General features: G+C 32.2%; 2 protein-coding genes across 2 annotated transcripts in view; one reads left to right on the top strand and one right to left on the bottom strand.

Annotated features, from left to right (window-relative positions):
* LOC114342869 (neurogenic locus Notch protein) overlaps positions 1 to 27,792 on the top strand; it is a 490,390-nt gene that overhangs the window by 144,857 nt on the left and 317,741 nt on the right. The gene's annotated exons all lie outside the window — the stretch shown is intronic.
* Positions 19,184 to 19,994, bottom strand: LOC114343029 (vesicle-associated membrane protein-associated protein A-like). Its single transcript, XM_050652240.1, has one exon. The coding sequence runs from the start codon at positions 19,930 to 19,932 to the stop codon at positions 19,249 to 19,251; it is 684 nt and encodes a 227-aa protein (XP_050508197.1). The 5' UTR covers positions 19,933 to 19,994; the 3' UTR covers positions 19,184 to 19,248.

Raw genomic sequence — 27,792 nt, 5'->3', positions numbered from 1 at the left:
CTAAGCTTCAAAAATAAGGATTAGTTGAATAAATGTCCCAGTATATCCCCACGCTCACCTACGAATTCGTGGATGAGTCAGTTACAGTAAAGTTGTTCATTTTCACTGGTCAGTTTAACTTCAAGTTGCTCTCCGACTGCAATAGAGTGCGGATGCTAGAAGTCGTTTTTTACATTGGAAAACATATGTCTTCTGTTTATTAAAATGTATTCGGTGTCTGAGCGGACAAGAAAAATACTCAGAAATTTTTAAAACATTGATGCATCATTGTCTATGCATTCCTGCATAGAGTCTGCCAAAAAAATAGCTTTACTGTTTTTTTGGACCTATTTTAACTCCACAGGAAATGGCAATGATCATAAAATTAGCCAAAAAAAAAACAGGAAAGCCTTATATGGTTAATAATCTTCAATTTTTTGATATTATAGATTGGAAAAAGTTTAGCATGAATATTGCAAGTTTTTCTAAAAATTCAATTGGAGAGAAAATACTCTGGAGCAATATTAAGGTACTGCGAGTGACCAAAGAAAGCCCAAATATTATTTTCTACAAGGAAACCTTTGGTACCGATTCATTTAAACAAATTAACGTTCGAATAAATGAAGTTGACAATATTGCTCCAGCTTATATGGAACGCCCTAAAATTCCGTTTAAGAAAAAATCTTTTAAGTTTAATCCGACATATCCCTGCTGAACATCACGATTTTTTTTAAATCTAAAATCATACAAGAAAGGTCAACGACAAGATCAAGAAGTTGGCGATTAAAAAATGTTCCCGGAAGTTTTTTTTCAATTTATTATTGTTTATTGAGTGGAATTTTAGTATAAATGATTTAACCAGTTGGTAATATTTGATTTCATTTTATAAATTTATGTAATAATACAGGGTGTAACAAAAATACAGGTCATAAATTAAATCACATATTCTGGGACCAAAAATAGTTCGATTGAACCTAACTTACCTTAGTACAAATATGCACACAAAAAAAGTTATAGCCCTTTGACGTTACAAAATGAAAATCGATTTTTTCGAATATATCGAAAACTATTAGAGATTTTTTATTGAAAATGGATATGTGGCATTCTTATGGTAGGAGAATCTTAAACAAAAATTATTATAGTGAAATTTGTGCACCCCATAAATATTTTATGGGGCTTTTGTTCCATTAAACCCACCCAAACTTTTGTGTACGTCTCAATTAAATTATTATTGTGGTACCATTAGTTAAACTTAATATTCATAAAACTTTTTCGCCTCTTAGTATTTTTTCGATTAGGCAGTTTTTATCGAGTTGAGGCTTATTTTTTAATATGTTTACATACAAATTTTATGGGGGTTTTGTTCTTTTAAACCCCCCAAATATTTGTGTACGTTCCAATTAAAATATTGCTGCGGTACCATTAGTTAAACACAATGTTTTTAAAACTTTTTTGCCTCTGTATTTTTTCGAGAAGGCACCTTTTATCGAGATACGGCTTCTTTTTTAATACGGTTCAAAATATACCTAAAAATGTAAATCATACATAAATTTTCTTATTAAGTCTCCATAATCGTACCCAACCATATACAAATATGTGGTGGATTTGTCAAATATTCAAAATATCTCGATAAAAACTGACTTTTCGAAAAAGTAATAAGAGCCAAAAAAGTTTTAAAAATATTGTGTTTAAGTAATGGTACTACAATAATAATTTAATTGGAACGTACACAAAAGTTTGGGGGGGTTTAAGGGAACAAAACCCCCATAAAATATTTATGGGGTGAACAAATTTCACTATAATTTTTCTTTAAGATTCTCCTGCCATAAGAATGCCACGTATCCATTTTAAATAAAAAATCTTTAATAGTTTTCGATATATTGGAAAAAATCGATTTTCATTTTGTAACTTCAAAGGGTTGTAACTTTTTTTATATGCACATTTGTACTAAGGTAAGTTAGGTTCAATCAAACTATTTTTGGTCCCAGAATATGTGATTAAATTTATGACCTGTATTTTCGTTACACCCTGTATATTATGTTTGCTATTTCTTGAAGTTTCAGTAAAAAATAAAAAATTACAATACCTACTGCATTTTTTTGCGAATAATTGTGTAAAGATAACTTGACAAATCAATGAAACAAGACAAAGTGGCGTACCAGTGGGATATTTTTAAATACTAATAATAGTAACAAAATTAATTGTTGAAAAATAGAATTGGTGAAATACTAGGATAAGCTGAAGAAAAATAAATATATTTTTAAAGAATATTACAAAAAATAAATACAATACTAGGACAACTTCAACACTTAGCAAAGATAAATTGTATATATCAAAAATTTTTAAAGTGTAAGAGGAGGACATGTTACAAAATCTCAGTTTATTCTCATTATTTATTATTTCAAATTTTCAGTTGAACTCTAAACACACGCAAGAAGAAATAGGGCACCATAACATTTAAGAAACAATGCAATAAACTGATATAAAATAGTTTTATTTCATACTTTCTATGGAGGAAATTTAAAACTCAATTTACTCGAAACTATATTTTTTAAGTTGTCTTATAGTCCAGAAAGCCACTGCGCATCCGCTAGGAAAAATATTCTAATTCGGATTTTTTGCACAATCTTACTCAAAAAGGACCCCTTTTAACAAATTTGCATGTTGCCAGGACCAAAAGGTGGTCAAAAATTTTTTAAACGTTTTTTTTTTGTTTTTATCCTAAAATTATTTTTTTACATGTAAAAAAGTTTTTTTAGGTTTTTTGGATCATTCCAAATAGAAAAGGTCTTTAGTGACTTTTCTCTAAAAATGATAGTTTTTGACATATAAGCGATTAAAAATTGAAAAATTGCGAAATCGGCCATTTTTAACCCTCAAAAACTATGTGAAAAACTGAAAATTTGAATGTTGCCAAGGTAGGAAGATATTCTTTAAACATCGATTGATGAAATCCCGAAGAGTTTTTTGCAATACAATATTCAAAACTCCTTTGTTTTTTAATTGCTAATCAAGTGTGCGCGACACTATTTTCCACCGACAGTATGGTGCAAATGAAAGGAATAAATTCGTTATTTCGTAAACCGGCGACTTTAAGAAAAAATCCCGATATAGGTCGATTTTTATTTTTAAGTTATGATATTGTGGCATATATGGTGTACTAGTGACGTCATCCATCTGTACGTGATGACGTAATCGATGATTTTTTTAAATGAGAATAGGGGTCATGTGCTAGTTCATTTGAAAGGTTCTTCAATTCTCTATTCAGTAATAAAAACATTTACATAATTATTTATATAGGGTGTCCAAAAAATTTTTATTAAATTAAATTATTTGAAAAAAAAAGTAGAAGGACACCCTGTATAAATAATTATGTAAATGTTTACATTACTGAATAGAGAATTGAAGAACCTTTCAAATGAGCTACCGCACGACCCCTATTCTCATTTAAAAAAATCATCGATTACGTCATCACGCCCAGACGGATGACGTAACTAGTATACCATATATGCCACAATATTATAACTTAAAAATAAAAATCGACTTGTTTCGGGATTTTTCCTTAAAGTCGCCAGTTTACGAAATAACGAATTTTTTCCTTTCATTTGCACCATACTGTCGGTGGAAAATAGTGTCGCGCACGCTTGATTAGCAATTAAAAAACAAAGGAGTTTTGAATATTGTATTGCAAAAAACTCTTCGGGATTTCATCAATCGATGTTTGAAGAATATCTACCGACCTTGGCAACATTCAAATTTTCAGTTTTTCACATAGTCTTTGAGGGTTAAAAATGGCCGATTTCGCAATTTTTCAATTTTTAATCGCTTATATGTCAAAAACTATCATTTTTAGAGAAACGTCACTAAAGACCTTTTCTGTTTGGAATGATCCAAAAAACCTAAAAAACTTTTTTCCATGCAAAAATAATAATTTTAGGAAAAAAACAAAAAAAAACGTTTAAAAAATTTTTGACCACCTTTTGGTCCTGGCAACATGCAAATTTGTTAAAAGGAGTCCTTTTTGAGTAAGATTGTGCAAAAAATCCGAATTAGAATATTTTTCCTAGCGGATGCGCAGTGGCTTTCTGGACTATTGTATTGTTCTAGTACGACGATATACCTTTTGTAAAGGATTTTAGTCGTTTTTTTAGTAACATCAATGTTATAACGAATAAGTTTTTTGTATCCAGTGGAGTATTTTATTGAATTAATTTATCTAAAATTCATCGTTGGTGGAAAACAATTACACGAGCGGTATAGCGGATATTGACATAATGGCGTCATAATAATGCCGATGCGCTGCTGTTGTCAGGTGGCCTTTTACCTAATTGGCCATCCAATTAGTTGCCAAACGTGCTAACTCTTTTATAAGTCCGCAGCCATAATGGTTAAACAGTATCTATCCGAATCAGTAGATGAATGACTCACGATATCAGGATACTGTTTGACGTGCTACAGCGTCAAAATGGCCGTTCTTCTTTAGTCTCTAGATAAATGTTGTCGATAAGTACCAGTGAAGCTTTGAATCAATTAGAGGACGATGATGTGAGAGGTGTGCTAAAGCGAGAAGAGTAGAAGTTGACGTTTGTGATAGATTCTTTTGTGAGATTATGATCTTAAAATCTTGTGCGGTATTTCTCAAAATGCTTTATAACTTTTGAGAATTCAACAATGATTTTAAATAGCAACAATAAAAAAACGAAGAAAGTATGGTAAAAAACTGAGAGAAAAAGACTAAATATATCATCAAAATATTGGGTATCTTTTTTAAAAGCTTCAACACATATTTTTATTGAAAGGTCTAGAGAAGTTGCAGATTCCATGTCATAAATGTATCAAATTAAGATGATATTATTATGCAGATTACTAGAATACTTTGAACTTTCACGTTGTGTTTGCTCCTGCAGTAGGGTAAGAATTTCTCAGTCGGTGATCAACTTTTTAATATAGCACTGGACAGGCTTTAAATGCATCTAAGCGACAGCAAACGTTTGCTGAAATCTTAAACTTTTCTCAAATTTCGACACCTCAGAAGTACAGAAAACGATTCTGTCAATTCGTATTTCGTTTACGGCTATCAGAGTAGTTGGTACTTCTGTAGCTATCCACTTGCACTGGAAAATAGCAAGGGACATTCTTCGACCGGCTGGGTGCGAGCCTCTATCAGCCCGAGTGTCTGACGATGTAGGCATATGCTGAAACAACGTTGTAAGAATCTAATGATACCGATTCATACAATGAAGGTTTAATGAATTGTGTTCTTGCGCCATATATTTGGCTTTAAATGCATCTAAGCGACAGCAAAGCGTTTGATGAAATCTTAAACGTCCACTATACTACTCGCGAAGTCGATCGAAGATCAGCGAGTACGAGAGTGTAGACAGGCACCTTATGCGCTTCTGTCTACTTCCATTCTGTGGCGGTTTTTGCGACCGAGTCAAAGGAACCGAAGTCGATATCCCCCCGCGTGAATGTGTTCCTCGCGAAGTTGAACGAGTGTGTAGTGACGGGTACTTCGGACTTCGGTCAACTTTCCCGAAGTAACTTCGCGAGAGTGTGGTGCTTGCTTTCAACCTTTTACACGCTTTTACTCTGTATTGAGTTGTAATTTATTTAAAATAATACGCATAAATGTATATTACGAACCGGATTTCATTCCATCTAGAGTATTATATTAAATATGTATCCTTCATTGATATACAATTAGTAGTCATAGGTGCTGGTTTACGCTTCAAATGATTCTAATTAATCCCATAGAATATATAAACTAATAACCATATAAGTTCAAATTTTTTCTCCGCCGAGATAAGTTTCCCGTTTTCTCAAAGATCAAGTTTAGTTTTTTTGCTATTAGACCACCAAGTTCATTGCATATTACGAAATGGTTGTGTAATTAGCGAATATTGGCGCAATTAAGTGCTTCAGTAGTAGAAGTAGAAGGAAACATTAAAATGGAAATTAGAATTATTGATTGAATGTAATTGTGTCGATATGTATCGGGTAAAAATCACCTTGAATTTATGAATGGTTCATTCATGTCGGTAGTGAACATGAGACTTTTTTATTTTCTCAGCTGGTGTTCTGCGGGTGTGTGTATGATAACAAGCATCTATAAGATATTGGTGTTTGTTTTGCATGTATGGAATATCCAATAAGACGTTGTGAGAGTGTTACAAGTTTTTTCAAGTTTTATAAATATATTTTATAAATAATTCGATTTATGCAAAATCACGATGCTAAATCATTTCAGTCGTTTGTTTGTTATAGTTGGAATATTTTTTAGGAAAAAGTCAATATTGAAAAAAAAACGGCCAATATGAACCAAAAAAATATCAATCTATATTATATAAATTATAATTTACAATAATTACTCAATAAAATATTAGTTTTTATACTTTATACACATTCCAGCGTCTACATGGATTCTGCATTTTATATTTAGGCAAGAAAATAAAAATATTAAGCAGAAAATTAATGATGATTAATAACTACAATACAATAACTATAATAACTACAAGGATTACAAATAAAAAATGCATTGATAAAAAATTGGACATGTAATAAATAGTGAGTGCAACAGACAAACAATTAACATAATTTTAAATCAAAACTGTACCAAAAAGCCCTAATATTAGTTGTTCCACCACCAACCAAACACATAAAAACGAAAGGAATGACACCAGCTTTCAGAACAAACACCAACTTAGAAGTAAATTAACAACAATATGAGTTAAAAGAAAAAGCACTTATACAGTGGTGTATACAAACTTACATTATGTGATGATTGTCCACAAACTTACACCTGTCAAACTGGTAGAACCTCTAACAAACTTATTGCAGAACACAGAAGGACTTTAATAATAGAAAAACATATTCTAAGTACTCATTTCACCGTCTATATTATATTATAATCATACAGGGTGAGTCATGAGGAACTGTACATACCCCTACTTCGTATAGAGGCCCCTATGGGGAATAACAAATGACCATTACAAAAGTGTCTGCTCGCATTGTTTAATAATATACAGGGCGAGTTTCGCATTTTGACAGAAATTTATATTCGTCATAATTTTTGAACGGTCAGATCGATGTGTCTCTTATTTTTGTCAATCGTTACACTATTACCACCTAATCAACTGATTTATTCAAACTAGAAAAAAATCAGGTCCGGCTTTAAAAAATTAGTTCGTTTGGGTCTTAGAAAAAATTTCACCTTGTATACGCTTTTTGAAAACTCTAATATTAATTTTACAAATTAGACAAATAGGCAATTAAAATGACATATTTATTTTTTTCCACACACGATTACTTAATTTTTTATAAAAAAAAATCAAATTTGACTATAAATTAAAAATTTGGTAAAGTGAATCATAGATTTAAAAAAAATTAGCTTTTATTACAAAAATTAATTTTTTTAAACAAATATTTGATTATGGTTACCACCCAATAAACTGATTTATTCAAACTAGAAAAAAATCAGGTCCGGCTTTAAAAAATTAGTTTGTTTGGGTCTTGAAAAAATTTCACCTGGTATACGTTTAACCGTGATTTCATCTTTTTTTTTTTTTCATTTTTAGGTTAAAATTCCGATTTTGACAAATTTGATTTTTTAATAAAAAATTAAGTAGGTAGTCGTGTGGGGGAAAAATAAATATGCCATTTTAATTGCCTATTTGTAAAATTCATATTAGAGTTTTTAAAAAGCGTATACAGGGTGAAATTTTTTCTAAGAACCAAACGAACTAATTTTTTAAAGCCGGACCTGATTTTTTTCTAGTTTGAATAAATCAGTTGATTAGGTGGTAATAGTGTAACGATTGACAAAAATAAGAGACACATCGATCTGACCGTTCAAAAATTATGACGAATATAAATTTCTGTCAAAATGCGAAACTCGCTCTGTATATTATTGAACAAGGGGAGAAGACACTTTTTAATGGTCATTTGTTATTCCCCATAGGAGGCTCTATACGAGGTAGGAGTATGTACAGTTCCTCATGACTCACCCTGTATAATCAAATTCTCAATATAAAATAAAGGCCTTAAGCTATGAAGTAAAAAATAGACAAATTCGCAATCATTTATTGTTTTACTCCGATGACCGGTTCGCTCTCTAAAATTTGCAGAGCATCATCAGGTCAACGGTTACAAGTATTCCTTGTACCCGTGCGTGTAGCAATCCTTTGCTACAGAATAATAAAGATAGCTTAAGTTCCATTTCCAAACTTCTCCTTCAAGTGTCAGTTTATTTTAACGGTTTTTTCCATTTTGCCTTTCTTCATTATACACTCTGTCTTTTTTACTTTTTCTTTTTTCGCTTTTTATATTATATTTTTATATTCCTTAATTTTGTTTATTTTTCATTATTTTTTCTTTAGTCTCATTATCAATTAGTTCAATTAGAGTTTTTCTCCTTTTTGCAGTTTTTACTTCTATTTTTTCCCTAGATGTTGGTCTATTAAATTGGTCATTGGCTTTTCTAATTCGCATGTGTCTGTTGTGTCAATTTCAAACTCTGTATCTTTGTAAAAAATGTCCTAATAAAAAAATTACATCTGCTAAATCTTCTATGTACTAAATCTTGACAAGATGGTAGTGTTCTATTTTTTTATGAGCCATTTTTAACATCACAATTATCATTAAAATATTTAGTTCGGCACACCAGATGCGGATTACATAAATAATTTTGTTTACCGAGAATTTTTTGGCGGTCGAATCTGGAAGTTCTCACCATTTTTTTATGTCGTTTAATGTACCGGGAAGAGTTTTCAGAACCATATGTTGGATCACAATTCCACATACGTCGTTGGTATGTGATGTTACGCATGTGGTCCACACTTGAGAGGAAGCTTTCTTGTTAAATTATTATGTATTTAAACCACAGAAACATAAGGCGCCGAATTTTTAATTCTCCAAACAAAGTCTTTGTCATATTAAAAATATGTAAAAACATTTGTTAATTTTATTTTTACGACATGAATTGTATTTGTGTAATTTTGACAATGTATAATAAAGTTTCTAATAGCAGCAGGGAGGCAAGTACCTATAGGGGAGTGCATATAGATTTTCACTTCGGAAAAAATCAAACAAGACAGAACTTTTTGTAATTTCATTAATAAATGTTTAATAAACAACATATCACAAAAATTCTACTCGAGAAGTGGGTGCTTCATTTTTTATTAAACAAATGAACTACGAAATTACATGTTTTTTTTTAATAACTCCGAAAATATAAATTTTAGAAAAAAACTGACTTGACCATTGAAAAATTCAGAAAATTTTACAAAAAAACCTTATATAAAGAATTTTATAAAATTAAATCTGTATCTTCTATAATTTTTTATTTATAACGCTAAAGTCACCCTTCTCACAAACATTGGCGCATTGTAAACTAGCGTACGGCGAAGTGCACGGTTGAGTAATTTTAATGTAATTCTTTAACTAATAGATCAAATGAAATTTTACAAATTGAACATGAATGAAGAATAATTAAGCTATCGTATGGTTATAATAAAAAGAAATAAAATGTATGGGCATAAGTACGGGCGGAAAGTGAGCCTTACATGAATTTTGTTTAAAAATGATTTAAAAATGTGTAACTAATACAATTTTTCTTATAAAACTCTCAATTTTGCACAACTTACCTTTCAAGTATCTTACTAAATGATGTTTCATTCATAAAAAATCTAAAAAATTTAATTCAAATGATATGATGTCTCAAAAAATGTAATTTTTGAAATCTTCGTAGTTTTATAGAATTACTACCACTTTAAGACGGTATTACTCAAGTTTGAACAGATCTATTACAGTTTTATAAGTGCTTTTTTAAAGCTTACGATGTAATCTTTAAAATGCACTAAATTATTTTACTTTAGAAATGAAATACACTACTTCTTTTTGAGAAAATTAAGAAAGATAAAAATGTAATACAAAACCCGAAAATTACCAGCTAAAAAAATGTTTATACAAAATGATCAAAACTTTTTTCTGTAAAACTTACCTAAAATACATTTAATAATAAGCTTCAACAATAATAAATGTTCAGCAAAAAAAATTTTTTTAGCTCTTATACAGTATGTCTGCGTAACTTGGAACCTATTGATAACTTTTTTATTATCAGTTTTACGAAAAAAAGTTATTCTCTATAAAATACTCTGCATCATATATAATCTAAGAAGCAATTATCAAAGATCAAATTTAATTAATTTTATACGAGATATGTCAAAAAATATGAATTTCACTCAAGAGTAAAGTACCTTTACATTTCACAATATTGAAAATTGTTATTAAGAAAAGTTGTTTGGAATTAAAAATTTTGTTTAAGTGTTCAATTACATTCTTCTAATTAAAATATTGTGAATAATAAAGGCACTTAACTCTTAAGAAAAATTCATATTTTTTACTTATCTCGTATAAAATTAAAAAATTTTGATATCTGATGGTTGTATCTTAGATTTTAGACCAGGGAGAGCATTTTATGAAGAATAACTTTTTTTCGTAAAAGTGATAATAAAATAGTTCTCATAATTGTAATAAAATGATGATGAGTATCCGTAATTTGAGAAAAAATTGAAAATTTTTTTTTTCGATTAGAATGATGTAATTGTATATTTAAACATAGTTTTTAATTTCAAACAACTTTTCATAATATCATTTTTTGATATTCTGGAATATAAAGGTACTTTACTCTTTAACGAAATTCATAGTTTTGACATAACTCGTATAAAATCGATAAAATTTGATATCTGATGCTTGAGTTTTAGATTTTTGACTATCCAGAGCATTTTATGAAGAATATCTTTTTTTCGTAAAATTGATAATAAAAAAGTTTTCCATGTGGTTCCTAGCTACGCAGACATACTGTATAAGAGCTTCTGTATAAGAATTTTCAAATTGCAATGCCATATTCGGATTCAGCATAATCAAAAACAAAATAGACACATATTTGATCAAAGTTAAATGATGAATTTAACGATATTTTTAAAATTATTTATACAAAACAATTATTACTGTTTAAACAATTAATAAACAATTAGCGGCGAAATCTGCGAGTAGAACTTTTTACTTTAACAAGTTTATAAACTAACAAAAAAAAGAATGTGTGTGTACTTTGTACGCACGTAAGAAGTTATACTTCTATTATATGATTTAAACGAAATTAATATACTTTTTATTTATATTTTGTTTAAATATTAAACTAATTTATACTTACTACTTCTCAAACATTTTTATTAGAACAGTGCCAAAAATTAAAATAATAAAAGAATAAAACACACACAAACACATTAAACAAGCCACAAATGATGTCTGAACATTAATTGTCGAAAATTTTTTTAACTAAATACGTATTTTCTGAAAATACAATTATATAATAAATATACTTACAATCATAAAATGTATTAAAAAAACAAAAAAAAAAGTTTCTATTGGGACTCGAACCAGCGCTGATAAGCGCGGTTGGTATTGGAATTCATTCGCCTTCAACGCTTAGCCACGGACACTATGTGTCATTATTTACGAAGATCGACTAACTAAACGGATTAAACTTGTGATATTTTGATATTTTGAAAATTGATCAAATTATTTTAATTTTGAATTGAAATGATTTAGAATTGAAAAAATACAACAAAACATAGAGTAAGAAAACAATATATTAGGTGAATATTGATAGAAATTTTGATGGTTATCAAATTATATAAATAAAAGTATTACATACTATGTATTTTGGCAGATCAAATAGGTAGGTTTATATCCATGATACATTAACAATTATTACGTACTTACCTGTTGCTTTTAAAAACTATTTAAAAGTCACTACAATATTATAAACTTTTTTGGTTCTGTCCTCACAACAATAAAACTAATATATTATACATTTGTTTACCTTTACCTTTACCTCCAAACCACAGCTGTCCTACAGCTGCCATATCGGATAATTTTTGACATGTCATTTGAACATCCAATCAGAACAAAGTTAAAATGCGCATGAGCCGGGCTGATAGGTTTTAACATGTAAAGAAGTATAACTTCAAAAAGTTTTAGAAAAATATAAGCTTGTTTGAATTTTTCCGAAACAATGCATGTTTTCGTTTTAATTGCACTTCCCTACTATGCTAAATTTGCAGTTACTAAAGCGTTATGGGGACCTATTGGGTTGTGAAGATTAGGTCCTAAAACCAAAAAAAAAGTTAAGTTTTCCATTTTAGTGGGGACTTTAAATTTAATTTTCCATTGTCAACAATTGTTTTTTCCGATTAAAGCGTCATCTATCCATAATTCGAAAAAATGTTTCAAATAACAGTTACTTATTTTTACGTAAGAAATTCAAATCTGCAATAAAAATGGGGATATTTAAGATTTTAAAGTAACTCCCCACCCCACCTCCGTGGGTAGTGGTGTTATTGAGCACATATTTTTCAGTTTTTTATCTGATCGTCACATTTTTGAAATATACATACTCTGTTCGATATTTACTTAAATCTTAATCTGACGATTTCGAATTTTTCTAAGGACATACTTTTTTTTTCGGAACCCCCTTAACGAACTTCTCTGTATTAACGAGTCCATGGTAGGGGTACATTTACAGGGTACAAGATTTCTCTCCGTGTGATTTTCTGACGCGCTCGAGTAACTGCCAAAATCCCTGCTTGGGCTCCCCTGCCATTGTTATATCGGTTTTTCGTTGTGTTGGTTTTAATATCCCTTTTTCTTGCAGTTTTTATTATTCTATCAGTAGTTCTATCATTTTTTGTTGTATTGAATTTTGAGTAAGACTTTTATGATGACACCAGTGTGTAGCGCGTACTCTAATCCCTTTGGGTGATCATCAATCCCTAATGATTTATTTACAGCATCTCACATGCCTAGCGCTTATAGGAAAACAAAAAATCCATTGCCCGCTGCCAAAGAAACGAACGAAGAACAAAAGACCTAAAGACTAACGACACTATAAAACCTCAAGTCATAATATTTTTATGCAGCCGATGCACTTAGACGTATGGATTTTTCTGTTCAAACGACAGAAAAAACAAAGAACGCGAAAGAAGTTAGTTATAAAGACGTTAAGGGGTTTTTTATCAGTTTCTTTCACAGATATCAATTTTTAAAAGGATTTTTAATGTATGCGGCAGCAATCAGTGGTTTTAATCCAGAACCGGCTTGATATTCTAAGATATAAGTATATGTGTAGAATAGCGTTTCCCAACCGGTGGGTCGCGACCCACTAGTGGGTCGCGAGCGGACTGCAGGTGGGTCGCGGCCTGGCTCTTACAGTAACTGAATAATGTACATATATATCATAATGGGTGGGGGATGGGTCGCGAATATGAAGAAACATGAGAAGGTGGGTCGCCAGACATAAAAGGTAGCCCACTAGTGTAGAAGATAAGTAGAGACCATGTATGTTATTCGATTTTTGTTTTTTTTTTAGTCTAATACAGGGGTCTATTTTATTCTGGATTTTCAATTCATAACCATTGTTTCGTAACAATAGAATAGTGGTATTATTTTTTATTCATCAGAATCCAGTGTCTTAACCATTTCAAAATCATAAGTTCAAGTGCCTCAATTAGTTCCAATTTTGGTACACTTGGTGTCCCTCATGGTCTTTTTCTAAAGCTTGATCAACTCTATTGATTTATTTGTATATCTACTCTAATATACAGGGTGTCCAGAAACTCTACCGACAAACGAAGACAGGAGATTCATCAGAAAATTTTAAGACAATTTAACCAAATTCATCTGGTCCGAAAATGCTTTCTAAGGGAGCTAGAGCTCTTTGAAGATGGCTTCTTGTAATTAGTTTTTCTTAAGTATCTCCAGAACGCTTCTAGTTAGAAAAACCAAAATTGGTACACAAATTTATTTTCCAGAGATAAATCGATTCCATCCATTGTGAATTTCTAGTACCAGTCATAGTCGTCCGTTTTGGGTGGGACGGTTATTTTATCGCATAACTTTTGTGTCTTTAACTTTTAAGCATTTTTGACAGTGGATTATTAAATTGTGAGGTATTCTAGTACTAAAAGATACTCTTGCTTGAAGCCAATAGGACACACCGTTTTCTAGAAAAATCGATTTGAAAATTTTTCGTTTCCGGAATTTAAAAAAAAATGAAAAAATTTTTCAAAAAAAACTGGTGTATTTTACCAACTTAAAGCAAGAGTAACTTTAGTACTAAAATACCTCATAATTTAATAATCTAGTGGGAAAAATTCTTAAAAATTAAAGACAAAAAGTTATACGATAAAATAACCGTTGACCTACCCAAAACGGACGCATATGACCGGTACTAGAAATTCGCAATTAATGAAATCGATTGATCTTTGGAATATAAATAAACGTACCAGTTTTCGTTTTTCTAATTAGATTTTTTTTATTTATTTTTTTTGATATTCAAAAAACGAAAAATTTTCAAATTGATTTTTCTAGAAAACGGTGTATCCTATCGACTTTAAGTAAAAGTACCTTTTAGTACTATAATACCTTACATTTTAATAATCCAGACTCAAACATGCTTAAAAATGAAAAACAAAAAAGTTATGCGATAATATAACTGTTGCCCTACCCAAAACGGACGCCTATGACTGGTAATATAAATTTGAAATGGATGGAGTCGATTTATCTCTGGAAGATAAATATGTGTACCAATTTTCGTTTTTCTAGATAGAAGCGTTCTGGAGATATTTAAGAAAAACTAATTACCAGACGCCATTTTCAAATATCTCTAGCTCCTGTAGGAAGCATTTTCGGACTAGATGAATTGGGTTAAATTGTCTTAGAATTATCTGAGGAATCTCCTGTCTTCGTTTGTCGGTAGAGTTTCTGGACACCCTGTATATGTTATCGTCCAAATTTTATATTTTTATTATTTTTAGAAAATATTATAAACAGTTCTGGAATGATTTTATCCCCCCTCTCTATCTTTCGTCCATATCTTGATACCTAAATTTCTTCTCTTGATATTTCTCTTTTTCTGATTGTTGGGTACAAATTGTCATTGCCTACCATTCTGTGATATTGCTTTGGTTTCCCTATATTTTGTAAATTTTCTAGAAGATATCTTCTTCTATATTAGTACACTTTGTAAGGATCCTTTCTTTTGGATGATTAGTGACCTGGTTTGATAGTATGTTTGATAGTATATTTAGAAAGAGGAGGAAACCAATATAGGCATTAGAAAAAGCTACTATGCACAAACGCTGAGATATTTAGAACAATTTGAGGAGGATCATCCACCTATTTTTATTGCTGTACATAACCATCAAACCCTTTGAGAGTATTTTGAAACATAGTTAACGCATCGTTTTCTACAACAGATTATTAATTTCGGGTTCTTTTCAAACTTAAAAAGGTGAAACCAGTTCCTCTCTGTAGAGAATGCATCTTAAAGTGCACTTAATACCAACAAGTCGTACGTTATAATTATTCCATATAGTACCATTAAAATTCGAAGGCAAAAAAATACATTAGCTAGCGGTTGAGATGGATTCAGCATCATTACACATTATGTTTATTATATTCCGCTCTCATCTCGTGGGTTATTATTTCTAATGACTCGCTAAGTTCCTTTGAACGTTGCTCAATTTTTCTTCAATTACGCCATCTTGTTGGTTTACTTTCGAATCATGCCAATGGTTAATAGTTTTAGTTTCGATAGTGGTACTAGACAAATTTTATTGGATGTTTTACGATTAGTACGAAGATTTGTTTATGGTTATTGGTATAATTTCAACATATTTTTATAATAATAAAGAAGTCATAAAACTTGTATGGTGGTAATGAATCAATTACGGAAGATGTACATTAACAAGGCTAAAACATTGAAATCAACTCAACGGTGATATGGTCCAGAAAGCCACAAAAGATATGAAAAGAAAAAAGCTTGTAGACCCGAATTTCTGTCAAATTTAACTGAAGCATTATTCAACAGGATATCATACTTATTTAACTTGTGTATTGTTGTTGTGAGAGAAATAAGGGCCTAAAATGCTTACGACCAAATTTAGGGAAACCTCTACTCATTTCAATAAAGGATGAAATAGAAACAGAAACAGAAGAGAGGAGAAAAGATAAGATATCAGAAGAAGTAGAAAGGTTTTATAAAGAACTATACACCTCAAAGAAAGACGCAAACTTCAACACTCAGGAAAATATCAAGAAAACAAGCACGAATGTAAACTCAGAAACATTACCAAAAATAGAAAATTATGAAATAGAAGCAGCACTATTACAATTAAAGAACAACAAAGCACCAGGACCAGATGGAATCCTTGCTGAAATGTTGAAAGAAGGGAAAGAAGAAATCTTACAAACATTAAGAAATCTATTTAATCAGTGTCTACATAAAGGAGACATACCCGACGAATGGAACGAAAGTCTTACAATCCTGCTATTTAAAAAAGGCGACAGAAAGGACATAAAAAATTACAGACCCATCTCACTGCTGTCGCAAACGTATAAACTATTCATGAGGATTATCAACAACAGGCTAACACACAAATTGGACTCGTATCAACCAGTAGAGCAGGCAGGATTCCGAAAGGGATATAGCACCACGACCATCTTCTAACAATTAGGACACTAATAGAAAAAGCTAACGAATACCATATAGATCTGCATTTAGCGTTCGTTGACTACGAAAAAGCATTTGACAGCTTGGAAATGTGGGCAATAGAAAAAGCTATAAACAACTGTAGAATAGATTCCAGATACAGAATGCTAATACATAATATATATAAGAAAGCAACAATGACAGTACAATTGGAAGAAACCACAAAACCCATACCAATTAACAGAGGAGTGCGACATTCCAAAACAATGGAATGGACAAACATGGGAATAAACATAAATGGAAAGAAACTAAACCACCTAAGATATGTAGACGATGTAGTAGTCATAGCATCAGGTTTTGAAGAACTACAAACCATGCTAACCGAACTAGCAAATGAATCCGAAAACAATGACAAACACACAAGATAATAGAAACGTAATACTAAACGACACCACAATAGAAGCGGTTAATGATTATATATATTTGGGACATGATAAAAATAAATAAGGAAAACCAAACAGCGGAGGTAAATAAAAAGAAGGGTCAGATTAGCCTGGGCAGGATTTGGAAAATTAAAATGGATCCTAAAGAATAAAAAAATACAACAATACTTAAAAACAAGAGTGTTTGACCAGTGCATACTCCCAATTCTCACATACGCATGCCAAACATGGACCTTGACCAAGGCAAACATGGATAAAATAATGAAGACACAAAGAGCCATGGAGAGAGCAATGTTAGGAGTAAAATTGACAGACAAAAAGCAAAACAACTGGATAAGAAATAAAACAAAAGTCAAAGACGCAGGACAACATATAGCCAGGCTAAAATGGAGCTTCGCAGGTCATAACGCTAGACAAACGGACAATAGGTGGAATAGCACGATACAACAATGGAGACCATGGACAGGAAAGAGAGCAAGAGGACGACCCCAGATGAGATGGGGAGATGACATTAAAAAGATAGGAGGAATGTACTGGAAACAGAAAGCACTAAACAGAAGCGAATGGAGGAAACTGGGGGAAGCCTATGTTCAAAATTGGACGAATTAAAGGGCAAAAGAAGAAGATTGTTGTTCCAGAAAAATTGAAAACTGCCTATATAACGACAATCTATAAAAAAGACGACAGAAAACGAACTGACTCGAAAAACGTATAAGGTATCCATCTACTAGATTGGAAAGGATTAGGCTCTAGAGTCTAGCCTAGAGGATTCCTATCTCCCAAAAACTTTCTTTTGCATAATAATCGTTCCACGTAGGGATGGAAAAAGTAGACCTAGATATGTTCACTAAGTCCTAGCTGTTTGATATCCTCTAAGAGTCTAGGACGTTTTTCAGAATGACCCCAGTAATAGGGAAAGTACTAAATATGGTTCTGGTAACTTTCCACTCTGGATTTTCTCCACGATCTCTGTTCTTAGCGATTTTCTCGTTGTTTGTCTAGTTTCTTTCTAAACCAGTTTGAATCTGGTGTATTGTGTGCCACTAGTTGATATGTATGTGACTACAGTAGGGTCTATAATTTACTGAACACGACTACAACTGAAAGTATTTGTATTTAGAATACAAATATTTAAAAAAAACAGTAAAATCCTGTATAAAAGGTATATTTAAAATCCCTCAAAAGGGCCACATCAAAATCACAGCATAACTAGTTTTCGACTGGTTTACCAGTCATCATCAGTGCTTACGTGCAATGTACATGCTAACCACCAAGATATTGTTTAACAAAAATATATGGTTCAAAGCCCAGTAAAAGTTGTCCGTCAAGGAAACATTGGTTTAAAATGTTACATTAAGCTAGGATGTTTAATATTTGGCTAATCTGCCCCAGGTTGAGCTGTGGATATGACTTGTTCACATGTTGAAAGTATGACGGCAAGTATGACTTTCATACTTTCAACATGTGAACAAGTCATATCCACAGCTCAGATGTTACCTGGGGCAGATTAGCCAAATATTTTAAACATCCTAGCTTAATGTAACATTTTAAACCAATGTTTCCTTGACGGACAACTTTTACTGGGCTTTGACCCATATATTTTTGTTAAACAATATCATGGTGGTTAGCATGTACATTGCACGTAAGCACTGATAATGACTCGTAAGTCGAAAACTAGTTATGTTGTGATTTTGATGTGGCCCTTTTGAGTGATTTTAAATATACCTTTTAACAGGATTTTACTGTTTTTTGTATTATATGTTATACAGCCAACTACAGGAAAACTTTTTCCTTGTGGACAAATATTTAGGTTTTAAAGGAGAGTAAATTTAAAAAGTTGCGTAGGTAAGTTTTTGACTGGTACATCCTAAGTTCAAGATAACTGGCATATATTGTGGAAAAGTGGATACCTTCTGTGTGTATTCATGCAGTCGTACAAAATTTAATAAAAATTCCAAAAAAAAAATATTAATTTTATCATTTTTCATATTACTGAATCAAAAATATTGGTAGGAAAAAATATTCATGGCTCCGAAACCTTCGTCAATGGACTGTCTTATCAGTAGATAAATAATTGTTACATGCCGCGCAAGATTGAGAACAACATCGGCAAATTGTCATGGAGGCTACCTACTCCTCAAATTTGGGCACGTATGATAAGCCCTTTGAGTAGTCTATCTACTCAAAGAAGAATAAGAAATAAAAAATATTCTTGTTCAAAAAATATATTTGCTAAATGACTCAGTACTCACTAATGCTGAAATAAAGTAATTTTTAGAGAACATACTTTCCAAATACAGCACCTGTAATCGCGACTACAAGAGATACCACAAAGTAGACCACCTTATAAGAATAATTATTGTGATTGTAATCCGTCGTCGAATTTGAAGCTCGCATTTCCATTTGAAGCTGCCGGATCTGATCCCTCAGCGTCTGGTTTTCCAACTTTAGGAACGATTCTTGCTCCTTCTTAATGTCTTGGAGAAGTTCTTGAGCCACATCGTTGATTTCAGAGGAAGCACTGATCGGTGTAGACACCAGTTTTGGAGTAAAGTCCTGGCGCTCTTCATTCTTTTCCTCCTTTAAGTTAAAGACACATTTAAGTTTGGTGTCCATGAGATGCGCCGGTATAATATTCTTCCATATTTGCTCCATATTTACATCACCTGGTGGGGCGTACGCACTTTGGACCATGAATTTGTGTGTGGTTGTCTCAATGGCATCTTCAGATGGTTGAAAAGAAATTGTTATATGACGTGTGTCTTTAGCATTTATCATTCCAGAAGGAGGTCTAACACAGTACATCTTTGGAGCTGTTGTTTTGATTTTGTACATCACTCTTTTGTCTGAAGGGTTCGTTAAGGTCAGGGTGGAGGTGACGGGTTCATCGTATCGACCTTTAAAAACCAACTCATTTGGGGGGTTTATTTCTAGAACTTGCTCTAGTTTGGACGACATTAGTATGAAAACATACTATGGATAAAAAACTGTAATAGGAATTTGTCAAATTGACAGTTGTGTATATACAATGACATTTAATGATGTCTACCAAAATGTCGTTGATTTAGACCAGTCATCAGCGGTAAAAAACTGTAAAACTGTGGAATTTTGAGAATCGACACCGATTTTAATGAAAATTTGGATTTAAGCTCAGTTAACTCTCTTCTTCAAAATCTACCCTATGTCGAACCGGGCTTTTGCCCTGGGGGTGAAAACAACCCCATCTAGGGGTTGTAGGTCTAGAGGTAACAAATGAAAATTTTTTCAATCAAAATAACTATGGAAGTCGATAGACTGACCAATTCTGAGTAAATTTTGTTCTATAAAATTTTTCTATAGGTACTTTTTTCAAGTTATTAGCGATTGAAACTATGCATTTTTCATTGAAAAAACTCAGGTTTTACAACCGTTTTTCATGAATAACTTAAAAAAAAATAATTTTATAGAAAAAATCATTATGAAAAAAATTGTAGCTAATAAAAAACAAGAGATTTGTGTCAGAAAGACCTATGTAAACCTAATAACGACTGAGTTATTGTTCTTAAAGGATGGTTATTTTCGAAGAACCTCGAAATGGAAAACCTTCAATCTCAGATAACTCGAACGTGGTTCAATTTTTTGGGAGAACTTGACAGACATCTTTTAAAGCTCATTAAAAAATCTTTGAAATAAGCTCTGACAAAAGTTTTTTTCATAAGAACTGACTGACTTATGACGAAAATAAAGTCGCTCTCTGCTTTTTCTTTTTGAAATGTAACAATTAAACCCTCGTCAATACACTCTTAATAGAAAGGAATAACTTCCCACTTGAAGTTAACTTTAGATATAATTGGTACGATCCATGCGATTTGACCGGTTTGGAATGCTTAGTTTAGAAAAAGTAGTTGATCGAAAATGACATTTTTATAATTAAAAAAGAAATTGCATTTTTCTTAAATAATCCTAAAAGTCTCTAAATGATGATTTTGAAGATTGCGAAAAAAGTGAGAATGATTTGTCTTAAGCTTCTGGTTTAAATATTTTACCAGTGATTCTTTCTAATCCATTTCCTATTTTTACTCGAGCCTGTGTATTATTATGTAGGTAGTTCATTAACTGCCTTTATGATGTTTATATTAATATTGCTTAATTATTCTAAGGCTTCTTAACATGGGAAGGGAATGAAGTACGCTTGGAATTTGACTGAGACAATATTAGAAACACTGAGATAAGACGTACATCGAGGATCAGGGATTTCGTGGAAGAAATTTCAAGAAATAGCGCTAGGCAGGTCACACAGCCAGATATGATGATAACATATGGACACGGAGAATCTTAGAATAGAGACCAAGTAGTACAACAAGGAGCATGAGAAAACCTCAAAAGAGATGGGCAGATGACATGAGAACAGTGGCAGGCACACAGTGGCTTAGAGAAAGATGGAAGCATTTGAGAGAGACCTACTTTCAGGAATGGATGGAATATGGTTGACGAAGAAGGTTTTCCAGAGTCGTTTCCAGATAGTGTCCAGGGGGACACTATCGTATGATTTTTTAATGTCGACGCATAGTAAATGAACCTCTTTGTTTCTAGCGGTCTTATTTTCTATTAGTTGAGTAACGCAAAATAAGTGGTCAACCGTCGATCTTCCGTCTCTAAAACCTACTTGCTGTTTTGTTTCTGTATCTTTCTACTATCTTTAGATTATATTTTAGTATTGTTCCATGTACAAGACACAATGAGCTTGTAACCGCTATCCCCCGGTATCTTTCCACTCAGTCCTGTTTCACCAGAACCAGGGGCTTTTTCTTTCTTCAACTTCTTCCAAATTCCTACCGATACCTGTTACTTCTGATACCTTATTCTTATCGAGGATGCCACTATCTGTACATTAGTAGAGAGTTATTGCCACCGGCAAATAAAGGATCCTTTATTACAGGATACTTTAATAAAGGACAAATACAGGACGGGTCTAAAAGAGTGGTATTGCAAACGCAGTTAAAGAATCTTTTATTTTGACAAATGACATGAAATATTTTTGTAAATATAAAAATAACCTATAAAATTCCATTTGTCGATATAAAATTAAAATAAGATAATTGAAGAGTAAAACGTTAAATTTAATTATTTTGTCATTTAAAGATGTTTAGAGAACAACATAATATATATCCCATAATACTCATCGTTCATAAATATGGAAGTGCAATAAATTGGAAATACTATTTTATGAGTTTTTAAATACTTTTGCATTATGGGTATATGTAATGGGGAATTTCTGGAGAATATATTATTAGGGAATAGTGGATATCCATTCCTCAACTACAACTACCGAATGACACCATTCCAGAATTTTCAGACAGAAGTTGTGTTTTTATAATCCATCACAAATCCCTTCAAGAATTGTTATTGAAAGAACATTTGGTATTGTGAAGAGATTTCCCATTTTACCATATGTAATGAGATGCAGCTTGTTCAGTTTTACATATTGCAGTAGTACATAATAGAGAAATCGTTGAAATACTGGCAAATGAGTGTGCTGTTGATATTGATATAGAAGCTGTGGCAGTACATTTTCAACCAGGAGCTAATCTAATGCGACTAAATTGTGTGTGTGTTTGTTTAAAATTATTGTTCGACATTTAAAGCTAGCGCTTAAACTAATTTTATTTTTATTGGACTGCAGTTTGTTAATAAATTTATAAATAAATATAAATATTATATTGGTGACTGATTTTAAGTATTTTATGATCATTAGCAGGTTTTAAATAATAAATTTATAAATATATACATACATGCTATTGGCGTTTGATCTTTTATCCATTTGGCCCTCTCTTTCTTTCTTTTCACCTCTGGATAACTAGTTATCAGGAAGTTTATCTGACAGATTAGATACTAATAGATATCTGACAGAGAAAAACTTCCCGTTAACTAGTTATCCGGAGCTGAAAAGACAGATACTAAGGATACTGTTATATAAACTTCCCAATAATTAGTTATCTGAAAATGAAAAGACCTCTAATCTGTCAGATAAACTTCCCGATATACAAAAAGATAATAGAAGAATTAAGCTTTATGCTGGTTTTTATTAATTTTTTTGGCAATGTTTAAATAAACAAATACTGATGGCATGAAATGGATCACGAACAAGGAGGAATGAAGAAGGAACTGGAGATTGTGTTTACCATTAAACGCATAAAACTGCAGTATCTGGGACACATATGATAAATCAGCACCGTTACTCCCTGCTGCAGTACATATTGCAAGGTACAGTCAAAGGTAAGCGAAGACCTGGTAGAGGGAGAATATCAATGGAACTGTTTCGAATCGCAGCTAGCAAGGTTACGATTGCTATATGATTTCCAACATTCGAAACGGATAAGAACCAAAAGAAGAAGATGGCATGAAAATGAAAGTGTATTAATACTTTTGATTAAAAACTCTATAGATTCTTATCTATAAAAGATTAAATTTTCAAAAATAAATACTTGAACCTTTGTTTTATTTTGTTAACCTGTTGTTATATATCTGTTGAATAGAACTCTATTTTGAATCTAGAATTTTAACAAATCCTAACTTTCATTAAAATTTATTGATCTTATATCTTCAATCTCTTATATCTTCAATAAATATTTATTTCTATAGAAAAATGTAAAATATATTGAGTTTAATAAATGAGTTACTGATATTTTAAGTCTGATCATTGTAATTAGTAACAATTTAAAATTATTTAGGTAATATTCCTTTTTACAACTTCTTGTAATAACTCAAGCTTCAATAAAATGTTCTTTTCTATATTCGTTTGGGTCAAAACATCAATAATCTATATCTCAGAATATTACTTAGAGTTGTTTTTAATAAATAAAACCCAACATACAATTTTAATGATGAAAGTTTAATCAAATATCAATCCCACAATACATAAATTATCAATCCAAAGAAGCGACAAGATAAATTCAAAATACAAGTGAAGTTAGACCTTTCTTCACATTTTTGACACGTTATGTCAAAATAAAGGAACTTTTATTAAAATAAAGGTGTCCTCTAATTTTCCTTAAATACAGGCGGCCTGTATTTTATTAAAAGACAAAAATAAAAGACGCAATACTGCGCATGCTTATATGTCAAAATAAAGGATCTTTTATTACAGGTCGACTTAAAAGACGTTGGCAATAACTCTCTAGTGTCTATGTTTTCAGCATTTATATGTCTCTGGTTTTAGTTAGTAGATTTTCAAAATATTTTTCTATCCGTATGTTTTTCATTGCTTTCCAGCTTTCAGTGCCTCTTCTACCATCTCTGTATGTATTTATCTTCTTCTCTATTCTTCTTTTTCTTAGTTATTTGTTCTGATTCTTGCTGGGGCTGCTTTGTATGCAATGCGACCACAGACCATAATATCATCGCATTTCTGATTTAATTACATTAAATAAACACCACGCAATTGATGCTTCTCAATTATAAACACAAATAATTTCCGTCATTTCGCACTTACCCTCCAACACTTTAGGAAAACATTAACCCTAAAAATTATCGCCCGAAATAAAGGAACCAAACAAGTCTTTAACCTAACAAACACACCTTATTTTTTATTTGTTGACTACTTGATGACTCTGTGTTCCTTCTAAAAATGTAAATACACACTACTTAAGTCGAAAAAAAAGTTTTTCGGATGTTTACCAACCCTAGAAACGTGGTAGAGCTTGTGCGGCGATTCTTAGCATTCATTCGGAATAAATAAAATGGAGAGGAGGTTTATTTAACAGGGCCGGATTATAATAATTTTCCCAAAAAAAAGACAACATGCATGGTTATAACAGCAAATCTAATCATCATCATCAACAGCTATTCCATCCATCGTCAGATGTAAGCCTCCCTTACGTGTGTCGTGTGTCCATTCATGTCTGTTTGCTGTTTTTTGCATCAATTCGTGGCCTGCCATTCGCTTGAATTCATCAGTCCACCTTGTTTGAGGTCTGCCTCTACTTCTTTTGCTTGTCCTTGGTCTCCACTCGAGAATTCGCTTTGTCCAACGGTTGTCTTCCATTCTTCCTATGTGTCCTGCCCAGTTTCATTTTAACAACAAATCTACTAAGATGTAAATTGGAGCTGGACAGTCAGATACAGTATGCGCCAAATCAAACGAAACTGGAAAACTAAAGCTTTATTAAACATGAAAAATTAAATAACATTTCAAATAATGCGAATTTTAAGTTTAGCTTCTATACAAAATGTGTTCAAAGTGCTCGCCATTGCGTTCCAAGCAGTACTCATAACGCTTAACAAGATTGCTTAGTATGTTATTAAAAATAGGCTGCTGCATTCTTCTGAAAAAGGTCGAAATTTTTTCACGGAGTTCATCAATAGTTGCCGGTGGGTTTTCTGTAAAAACGGCTTGTTTCAGCATACCCCATACGTAATCATCAAGAGTTGTTAGATCAGGTGAATGAGGAGGGTAAGGAAAATTCGTGTTACGGGAAATTACGCGGTCTTCAAAATTTTCTCGAATCAGATCTAAGGATGCTCTCGTGGTGTGACAAGTAGCCCCATCCTGTTGGAACCATTGGGTATTCAACTGTATGTTTTTGTCACAAGAGAATTGTCTGAGATCGATAAAAAATGGTGTCAAAATTTGTTCTCTATATCGCACTTGATTTAGTGTAACGGGTCTTCTACGCTCGTATTCCACGAAGTAAGGGCCCAATAATCCATTGCCTGACACTGCGCACCAAATTGTTATACGGTTACTATGAAGAGGTTTCTCTACGATGATGTCTGGTCGTTCAAAACCAAGAAAACGATTTGTCTGTCGATTGATAAATCCATTCAGTGGATGTGACATTCGTCTGTAAACCACACATTAGAAAAAAATAGGGGTTGTTTGTAAACCATTGCCAAGACTGAAGAACAATAAACAACTTTTGATTTCTTGTCTTGTCTTGTCAAGTGTTGCCCAATCTGTATTTATAGGGAAAACCACCAATCTTCTTAAACATTCTTCGGGTAGACTTTTCACTCAAATTCATTTTTAGAGATGTTCTGCGGAGACTTATTTTTGGTGATTCTAACACCTGTTGAAATAGCTCTCATTTGTTGTCACGGTAACTGGACGACCAGTACAGCTTTTGCGTTGAGTTAGAACGCTTCCTGTTCGTCGAAATTTTGCAACGACTCCTAACAAGTCCTTAGTAGTCGGTGCAGGCTTCTGAAACTCTTCCCGAAATTGATTGGCAACCGTTAACAAACCAGGTCCATTTGATCGTCCATTCCCGTATGAGCGGAAATAATACTCAATAATAAGTATTTTTTCTTGCGTTGTAAGAACCATTTCGAATCTCTTTGACAGTTTGTTAGAATAAACAATGTTTAAAAATACCATGACAACTATTGTCACTTGTTTCATATGACGCGATTATATTTCACAGGCTTCCTGATTTCAGTGTCCTTTGCTTTGGCGCATACCGTACTAGAATAAATGAGGGGGTTTAAATATCTAGGCATCACACTATCTAACTGCGGAAAGCTGGAAACAGATGACATAATTTAAGGAGTCATCAGACCAATAATGACATGCGCCAGAATTATGTCCTGGCACAGGGAGAAAAAGAATGCTATAAACAGAAAAGAAACAGAGATGAGAAGTAGAGAGCGTCAAGGACTCAGTAAGAGAGAGAAGAGTGGAAGTCGACGAGATACTGTGCCCCAATAGGAAGACGATCAATGGGAAGACCACGAGAATGATGGAACGATAATTTACTAGTTATCACTACAATTTTAATTGAAAATGCATTTATTTTAACGCAGTGGAAATCAAAACATCAAACTAAACTTATTTTTAATTAGAATTGTGGTTAATTCCCAGTAAATAATGTGGAAATGCAACGAGAAAATAGTTCCAGAACCAAGTTTTTAAGTTTTTTTTGCATCATTACTGATTTAATTTACCTACTTCTTTGTGTGTAATTTCCCCTCAGAAAATTAGCAGTACAGTCTTAAATAGTTTAACCAGAAATTACGCCTCTTTCTGGATTCCTCCTCACTCTATTATTCTTTTTGTTATTTGAAAGAACTTGGACTTTACTCATTCATGACTTGTCATCGGTTTTGTAATTGTTTCCGTACAGGAGGTACCCCAATGGTTTGTGAAAACTAGCACTGAACTATTTCGTGCGGCTGTAAATAAGACAATGATTGTTAATATGCTGGGCAACATGAGAGCCAACGATCGACAAACGGTCTCGGCACCTTACGAAGAAGAAGTCAGTAGGTATAGTCGAAGCGCAAATCAGTGGGAATGCGCATTTTATCAATGAAATTCGGTATGTTTAAGACATTCCAGCAGCCGTTAGAGATAATGTTTTATCGCCAACCGTCACTAAAGTCATTCATTATTGTACTCATTTGCCCTCATTTGCGGCAGTAAAGTAACACTTTTTTATTGTACTGAAAGAAGAATTTTACTTTACCTGCCGCGATTAATCAAATTAACCGAGATTGTATAAAGATAAGGATATAAACACCGAATAGCGATAAAGGTATTTATTGATAGAACCGACACTAGGGTAATTCTACCCCGGGAGTACTTCCGAACACTGACTAATTACTGATACGCGATTAGCTAAAGACTGATGTAGACTGATGAATGCTCTTTCTCTAGGCCAGATATCTTGGTTTTATAGAAGCTTAAATTGGGTCATTGGTGACACGATGCCCGCGTGATTTGTATATTTAATTAAGGTAAATAATTCTACTTTTGTCAGCACTTTCGTGTCATTTCCAAATTATATTGTTGATAATTGACCAATTTGGATCTAAACTAATAATCTACGTGTGTGAATATAA

Source organism: Diabrotica virgifera, chromosome 5 (assembly GCF_917563875.1).
Source record: "Diabrotica virgifera virgifera chromosome 5, PGI_DIABVI_V3a".
Classification (NCBI taxonomy): domain Eukaryota; kingdom Metazoa; phylum Arthropoda; class Insecta; order Coleoptera; family Chrysomelidae; genus Diabrotica; species Diabrotica virgifera.
Note: the sequence above shows the minus strand (reverse complement) of the source record. Positions and strands in the feature narration are given on the sequence as shown.

Excerpts from the sequence above, each read along its gene's own strand:
- LOC114343029 (XM_050652240.1), bottom strand. The coding sequence starts at position 19,932 with ATGTCGTCCAAACTAGAGCAAGTTCTAGAAATAAACCCCCCAAATGAG.